This window comes from Myxocyprinus asiaticus, chromosome 46 (genome assembly GCF_019703515.2).
Source record: "Myxocyprinus asiaticus isolate MX2 ecotype Aquarium Trade chromosome 46, UBuf_Myxa_2, whole genome shotgun sequence".
NCBI lineage: Eukaryota > Metazoa > Chordata > Actinopteri > Cypriniformes > Catostomidae > Myxocyprinus > Myxocyprinus asiaticus.
Window position 1 is genome coordinate 23,506,152 of NC_059389.1, and position 8,740 is coordinate 23,514,891.

Genomic DNA, 8,740 nt, shown 5'->3' on the forward strand with positions numbered 1-8,740 from the left:
AGACATGGTTATTGGAAAAGTGTGGATTCATGAAGTTTGTAAGCTCACAGTCATAATAAACTTTTGTTGTTTGTCTTCTTTTTACAGAATATACTACTGGTATGACGAAAGGGGGAAAAAGACAAAGTGCACAGCACCTCAGTATGTCGATTTCGTTATGAGTTTCGTGCAGAAATTAGTGACGGATGAAGACATCTTTCCCACAAAATATGGTGCGTATGAACACTGCACTCTGGACGTCACAGTGGTGAATAACAAGAAATTAAATTTCAAAGTAAACTTCCTTTCGTCATTGTCGACCTCTAGTGTGCATATGGAATGAGCTCTATGAATATAATTAGATTTTGAAGTTGAATATGAATTAGTTGAATAATTGAATGTTACTTTTCTCCCTTTAAATGTCAGAATGTGGTCATAGGAAGAGCTTAGAAAATCTATGATTAGAAAAACTTGAAAAATAACTGTTATTACTATATTATCTGAAATTTAATTAAACTGAAATATATATAATATTTCACACTTTTTTTTTTTAATCAGATGAAATAAATAAAAATTAAATGATTAAAAAAAGAATACAAATTATTATTAGAAATCTGTTTAATATGTTAAAAGGAATATGTGATCATTAATTTAGTTTAACAGCATGCTTGGATTATAGAAAAAGACCTTTGATATTTTCTACGAACCATTGTAATATATGGTTATAAAACCATTATTAGATAATGTTAATAATCATCGTAAATTTAATATAACATATTTATTTGAATACCTTTTTAATTATTTTTTATTATTTACTTTCAATTTCTTTAAATTACATTTAATTTATAAAAGTTTATTTTTAATAATTTTTTTAAGTAATATTTACTTTTTATTTATTTAAATGTATCTTTATTAAAAAAAATCAACAAAACGAATAAATGAAATGAACAAACAATATTACAATCATCAACATTTTTTTAATATATATATATGTAATTATTTACTTTTTAATTTCCTTGAATTTGTTTAGATTGGGGAAAAAAAATCAATAAATGAATAAAGGAAACTAAATTATATTAATCATTGGACATTCAAACATATTTATTGTAATTTATTTTAAATAATTTTTTTAATCATTTTCTTTTAATTTCTTAATTTAATTGGTTTAAAAATCAAGTAAATGAATACATAAAATGAACAAACAGTATTATATTAACCATCGGACATTTAAACATATTTATTTTCATTTAGTTTAAGTAATTTTTATCATTTTATTTTTAATTATTTTTTAAACATTTTCTTTTAATTTCTTAATTTAATTTGAGTTAAAATCAGTTAAACGAATACATAAAATGAACAAACAATATAATATTAATAATCTGACATCTAATAAAACATTTACTTTAATAATTCATTTTGTAAAAAATATTTACATTTAATTTGATTTAAAAAAATCTATAAAATGGTTTAATGACATTAACAAACCATAAATGAAATGAATAATAATAAACAGATGATAAATATCTTCATTTCATTTCAGGCAAACCATTTCCAAATTCATTCGAGTCTCTGGTGAAGAAGGTGTACCGGTATCTTTTTCACGTGCTGGCGCACATCTACTGGGCGCACTTTAAAGAGACAGTGGCTCTGGAGCTACAGGGACACTTGAACTCACTTTACGCACATTTCATCGTCTTCGTCAGAGAATTCAACCTGGTCGACCCTAAAGAGACCTGCATCATGGACGACCTATCAGAGGTGCTGTGCACCCCCCTGCCCCCCCTTCCTCACAATCATGTGACCGAGAGATGAAACGCCCGCACCAGAACTCTTGGAACAAAGAAGGGGAGGAAGACAACATAAACTGCGAAGGCTCCTGTCTGGGCCAGAGGCCTTGAACGGGCCTCTCCTTAACTTTTTTTTTTTTTCACAATCTTTAAAAGATCCAGTCAAAAGGTGGGAAAAGGGACTGGAAGACTGTAACTCTGTTGTACCAGCACAGAATGGTCTGAATGTTTCCTCCAGGACAAAAACAGTCTGTCTACCTTGTCATTTGTATAGGAACAACTTGTATTTTATTTTGCTTTTATTTCATTATTTTTGCACATGCGCTGTTGGAGGTTGTTTGTTTTTACTTTGTTTTAGGGAATTGTATCTCTCTCTTGCTCTGCTCTCATCTGTGCCTTAGATATATAGTTAAGGTTTTGTCTTTTAATATGCAACAATGTTTAGAAAATTATCATTGACCTCTGGCTCCCTCTTGTGGAGGGAGTGAAGTCTAATACAGACTGACTGTGCAGCTTTGACTTGCCTGTACACAACTGGTTTAAAGTCTCTCTTTCTTTCATTATTTTTATTTTTTTATTTTTCAAATTTCAACCAAACTATTTTTTTTTCTTTACCTCTTTTAGCACCATTTGTAAACATGCTTTAGTCAAATTAAGGTTATGTCTCCATACGACATGGTCTGGTTCTGAGTTTCTGAGAGAAGTTTAGAGATTGTCACACAAAGGCAAATTCAGGTTTACAGCGAGATTTTCAAAGGTTCAAAAATGTATCATCTTAAACAAGGGTATGATGGATTGGCTGATGGTCTGGAGGTGTCTTGACAAGGACATTAGTGATATGTGCATGTCTGCTCGCTCAGAGATTCTGCAGGTGGAGAAAAATAATAGTTGCATGGCAGTTGACTTGCTGTGTTGCACTGATGAGAGAGCACATCCTCCAATCTCGCAACCCTTATTTTTTTATTTCACTTTTTTTTCTTGTCTAACTTATCAGAGGTCATTAATACTGTGGCAGCCCACACGTGCAGAAACTTCAAATTAAGTTAGCGTTTTTGTTGTAAGAGATTGTAACTACTATAAAGAAATCACAATAATTGCCTTTAGCAAGAGAGGCTTTCTCCTTTTTATTTTATTTATTTGGACTTAAAACAACAACAACAAAAAAATCTATCTGCAGAGTTCTTCAGTTCTTGCTTTCTTTTAAGTATTTTAGTCAAGTTAAAACCCACTTCATATTTCAAGCTCTGCTAAATATAATCAAATAAAAACAAGAAATGCCACCTTATTACAGTGTACGTCCTTAATTTATAATTACTGAAACAGTTTCGGAAGGTAAAAATAAAGAATGTCAGTGTGTCGACATCTACTTTTTTAGAAACTTGGTGTGCTTATTAATTGCAGGACTGAAACTTTTAACATTTGGGTCAACATTAAGCACTGCTCTACCTCAGTATGGCCACAAGATGGCAGTGTTTCTCTATTACAGTGCTAATATGCTGAAGTGAATTTACGAATTCCGTGACGAAGGCATGGCTCATGAATATTAATGAGGTTATTTGACTGGACGCCAGCCAACGTCAGTGTGTTCATTTATATTCAGAAGGTAAGCCACCAGCGTTTGAAATTACCACTCGCCAAATGCGGGTAGAAATCGGCTGTGGCGTGTAGCCCCGTCACCCTTACTAGCCACTATAGCGGGTCACCGCAGCCGAAGCAAAGGTAATTGTATTCATCTCGCGCCCAGCGTTTTATAAGCAGTAAAAATGCTCCTCATATCTGACACTCGCATATCAACGGGGAGAATGAGGCGTTGTTTCGGGCAAGAGATAGAGCCAGAGCTCTGCATATTAAATTGATTAGTGCGTATCTATAAGACATCATTTTTATTAATAATAATTATTCTGTAATCATTCAGTCACCTTTGACCCAAACCCTTATGACTTTCTTCCATGAATGGAAAAAAAAAAAAAAAGTTTCATGTATTTTTGCAATGAAAGTAGTTCAATCTACCAAACATTTCCATTTTATTATCCATTTTGTACTCCATGGAATTATTAACTGTGAAAGTTGTAGTTAAAAGTTCCTAAACATGTTTAGGCTCCTAATATTCGCCTAACCACAGTAATGTGGAGCCATTCGGGGGCGTGTGGGGGGGGTACAACCCCCCCAAATATTTATACCATGATCACACTGCAACCAATCACTTTTTGTGGGACAAGGGATTTTGGCCAGTGAAAATACTGAGTGGCTAGTGACTTATAACCTCTAGCCACAGTGGCCGGTTAGCCAAAAAGTTAATGTTAAGCCCTGTAAGCCACCCATGACAACATGTATGGTAGTAATTAATAATGTCCGGAATCGAAGTATACTACTTCCCTGCATACCTAAAGAACTTACGCATTACCGGCCAACTTGCCAAGAAGTTTGCTTTTTTGTAATAGATTGTAACTACTATAAAGAAATCACAATAATTGACTTTACCGAGAGAGGCTTTTCTTTCTCCTTTTTATTTTTATTTATTTGGACTTAAAAGAAAGCAAGAATTTAAGAACTCTGCAAATAGATTTGTTTTTTTTTTTTTTTTTTAAGTATTTTAGTTAAGTTAAAAGCCACTTCATATTTCAAGCTCTGCAAAATATAATCAAATAAAAACAAGAAATACCACCTTATTACAGTGTACATCCTTAATTAAAGACAAAAGTTACTGAGTGCACCTTTAAAACTGGATAAGTAGTCTTAAAACAAATGTGGCCTTTTAAATGGTACTTACGAAAAAAAAAACTGTACTCCAATATAAATAAATAGGCAGTTTATATATATAACAAAATCTAGGGCATATATACACCGATCAGCCATAACATTAAAACCACCTGCCTAATATTATATAGGTCCCTCTCGTGCTGCCAAAACAGCACCAACCCGCATCTCAGAATAGCATTCTGAGATTATATTCTTCTCACCACAGTTGTACAGAGCGGTTATCTGAGTTACCGTAGACTTTGTCAGTTCGAACCAGTCTGGCCATTCTCTGCTGACCTCTCTCAACAACAAGGCATTTCCGTCCACAGAACTGCCGCTCAAATGGATGTTTTTTGTTTTTGGCACCATTCTGAGTAAATTTTAGAGACTGTTGTGTGTGAAAATCCCAGGAGATCAGCAGTTACAGAAATACTCAAACCAGCCCATCTGGCACCAAGAATCATCCATGCGATTATCTAAACAGCCAATCGTGTGGCGGCAGTGCAGTGCATAAAATCATGCATGTACGGGTCAGGAGCTTCAGTTAATGTTCACATCGACCATCAGAATGGGGAAAAAATGTGATCTCAATGATCTGGACCACAGCATGATTGTTGGTGCCAGATGGGCTGGTTTGAGTATTTCTGTAACTGCTGATCTCCTGGGATTTTCACACACAACAGTCTCTAGAATTTACTCAGAATGGTGCCAAAAACAAAAAACATCCAGTGAGCAGCAGTTCTGTGGACAGAAATGCCTTGTTGATGAGAGAGGTCAACAGAGAATGGCCAGACTGGTTTGAACTGACAAAGTCTACGGGAACTCAGATAACCGCTCTGTAAAATTGTGGTGAGAAGAATATAATCTCAGAATGCTATTCTGAGATGCAGGTTGGCACTGTTTTGGCGGCACGAGGAGGACCTACACAATATTAGGCAGGTGGTTTTAATGTTGTGGCTGATCGGTGTATATAGAAACATCTGTATCTGTGAGCTATAGACCTTATTCACAGAAGCACCATCTTTGTTAATGGGAATGACAACGAGGCTGTGAGGGATAGACTTACAGTCTCTTCAGTGGGTTGTAAAGCTGTTTACAGTGTTTTTGGATCGTTCCGTGGACAAAACATTGAAAGAAAAAGAAAAAAAAAAAACATCTTTCCAAGAACATTCAGTAGACAAACAACTCTAGACAACATGAGTTGTGGAAAATCAGATGTGATTTGGAGCTTTTTACAGCTTTATACCGAGCATGCCATTGAAGAGATGGAAGCCTCACAGCCTGGTTGTCATTCCTGTTAAAAATCAAAGATGGCGCTAGCGGGAATAAAGTGAATTTGAGCATAAACAAAGATATTAACCGCCCCTGACAAAGCCATTCGTAAATAACTGTTACAAATAAAATATATGATAAAATATGTAATTAATATTTTTTTATTTAAAATAATGAATAAATATAACGTTAAAACATAAAGGTAAATTATACATTTACTGGAGAATACTACTTTTAACAATAAAATGCTCAAACAAATGGCAAAACCGTTTTTCTGAGTGGGTTAAATTAACTCTTTTTTTGTGTTTCTGATTCGTCTGGTGCTGGTGGACTCGTGCACTTTAAACCTCTCCAACCCGCCCTCCTCATCTAATATCCGCGCACTGCAGCTCGGCGTGGACACTTTAATCGTGTTTCCAAACTTTGAATAGTCCACAGCATACATCCCATCCTCTTCAGACACCGTGGGCACGAACCTCTGCCCCCATAAGATCTCCTCGGACAGGTAAGAGGTCCGCGCTTGAGTGGTGATACCGGTGGTCTCCACAACCCCCTCCAGTATGACAATCACCTCAATGTCTTCATGGAGCAGATCAGCCGCAGAAAGATCATACAGAGGGCTGTTTTTATCAATAACATGACTGATAATAAGAGGAGAGACCAGAAAGATGCTGTTGGTGCCAACCGGGTTGTCCATTTGGATGTCTATCTGGTTTAGTGGCACCAGCTCGCCTTCGTTGGAGACGGTTTTCCTCACCACCTGCATGTGGACGGTCGCACTTATGATCATACTCTTCCTCAAGTCTCCGAGGCGAAACATGAAGCACAGCTTGTTGTTTCGGACAGTTATAACAGCATGTTTGCTGAAGATCAGCGTTTCTGCTCGCCGGTTTGCTTGAGCCGTTTTCATGAAGATGCATCCTAACATGATGGCATTGTTCACCAAACCTACTATGTTCTGAATGATTAATATAACTACGGCTGATACGCACTCCTCCGTGATCATCCGTCCTCCAAAGCCGATGGTCACCTGAACTTCGATGGAGAACAGAAAAGCGGAGGAGAACGAGTGGATGTCCGTCACGCACGGCACAAAGTCGTCACCTTTCACGTCCAAGTCTCCGTGCCCGAAGGCGATGAGCCACCAGATCATGCCAAACAAAAGCCAGCTGCACAGGAAGGACATAGTGAATATCAAAAGAGTATGAATCCATTTGAGATCTACTAGGGTGGTGAAAACGTCTTGTAGAAAGCGTCCTTGTTCGCGAATATTCGTGTGCGCTACGTTGCATGTTCCGTTCTTGGCGACGAATCGCGCTTTCCGCTGTTTTGTTTTATATTTGGGCTGTAACACATCCTCCGCCAAGCGAGTCAACACATAATCCTCGGGAATGAGTCCTTTTCTGGACAGCATAGCTGGTCCATACTACAGTCTCACGACTGCGGGAACCGACAGAGTTCTAACATGACAAGTCCACGGCAAGTGCGGTCATCTTTTCGCCTAAACGATCCACTTTTACTAACGTTTCAGTGCAGGTGCTGCGCGCGCAGTTGCTCAGATGAGGTCTCGTGTGAAGACGCCACTTTTAGTACTCCGGCTGCAGCTGCCTGTCAGTTGCAACCGGATATTTTCTCGCTTATCCTCAGCGGTGACTTTGGTCTAGTCAGAAAGACTGCTTGAAGCATGCGTGCTATGAGCACTTTCAATAAGCTGAGTTACAAACTGCGCTGCATTACCAATAAAACATATTTAACGAGGGCGCCAAGTCAGTATATACTATACTATTTTACAGCCAGTACTACTATACACAGACTTTAGCCTACTGTTCTAAAGTGTACTATACCCTGCTATATGTACTGAACTGTGGTATAGTATAGTATACTATTTTATAGCCAGTACTACTATACACAGACTTCAGCCTACTGTTCTAAAGTGTACTATACCCTGCTATATGTACTGAACTGTGGTATAGTATAGTATACTCTTTTATAGCAAGCAGTACTACTATACACAGACTTCAGCCTACTGTTCTAAAGTGTACTATACCCTCAGGGTTTCCACGGGTCTTTAAAAAGTTTAGGCCTTAAAAATGTATTGGATTATGTAGTTAACATTACTTTTATAAAGTTCTGAACTTCAGTTTTGCTTTTAAATGTGTTTTTTTTTTTGGGGGGGGGGGGAATCACGCTGTAACAAAACTACAAAACGAAACCAACATGGACCCAATAACCACTCGTGCAAACTGCGCAGCCCGGTCAGAATTTATCGGAGCACGCCCGTGATGTGGGCTGTGTCTCATTTGGAAGGCTGCGTGCTAGGTAGGACACATCCTTTGAAGGCTGCAGTATACCGAGCGTCCTCCTTTAAACAAATCTCGTTTAAATGAGACGGCCTTCGTAGGACAAACAGAAACGCAACGTAACATGGTTGCTATGACAGCACGCCACTCTTTAACAAGCGTGAGCGCTTCGAGTGAGACGGTAACAAAGTCCCTTTAGAAGGGAATGTATGAGGTATATTTGTTATGATGTAAAGAGTAAAGAAAATAGATTTTACAGGTGTACTTTTAGTCTAATACTTTATTTTAATTGTATGTTAATTTAACAATACATATTATATACTCTGCACCCATCTACTAAGGTACTTCAACTTGGGAATTAACATTACTTGCGTTTGAACATCATATTTACGGGCAAATTGCCGTTGTTATTTTTTTTAGAAATTTAAATTGAAGCACTGAATTGTGGGTTGTGAGTGCCCACGAAGGATACACCTCATGCATCCTCCAAATTCCCGCAAAATAATGTTGCATTCGAAGGCTGCATTCGAAGTGTCCTACTTGCTTTTATGAAATGAGACAGCCTTGATGACGTATGCGGTCGAGAAATGCGACCTCCGGAGGACGCAGCCTTCCAAATGAGACACAGTGGTGGTGTGTGGGCTAAGGTGGCTTCTCCTCCCA

General features: G+C 37.4%; 2 protein-coding genes across 6 annotated transcripts in view; one reads left to right on the forward strand and one right to left on the reverse strand.

Annotated features, from left to right (window-relative positions):
* Window positions 1-3,051, forward strand: part of LOC127436196 (MOB kinase activator 2-like) — a 72,689-nt gene extending 69,638 nt beyond the window's left edge. For all 5 annotated transcript variants that reach the window (XM_051690210.1, XM_051690211.1, XM_051690209.1 and 2 more), the window contains 2 exons: window positions 88-212; window positions 1,520-3,051. In XM_051690210.1, coding sequence (XP_051546170.1) covers window positions 88-212; window positions 1,520-1,791 — 397 coding nt within the window. In that variant the 3' untranslated portion in view covers window positions 1,792-3,051. The remainder of the gene's footprint in view (window positions 1-87; window positions 213-1,519) is intronic.
* Window positions 3,052-5,415: 2,364 nt separating this feature from the next.
* Window positions 5,416-7,579, reverse strand: LOC127436194 (ATP-sensitive inward rectifier potassium channel 11-like). The gene has a single exon (XM_051690205.1). The coding sequence runs from the start codon at window positions 7,189-7,191 to the stop codon at window positions 6,061-6,063; it is 1,131 nt and encodes a 376-aa protein (XP_051546165.1). The 5' UTR covers window positions 7,192-7,579; the 3' UTR covers window positions 5,416-6,060.
* Between the last annotated feature and the right edge of the window lie 1,161 nt (window positions 7,580-8,740).

Excerpts from the sequence above, each read along its gene's own strand:
- LOC127436194 (XM_051690205.1), bottom strand. The coding sequence starts at position 7,191 with ATGCTGTCCAGAAAAGGACTCATTCCCGAGGATTATGTGTTGACTCGC.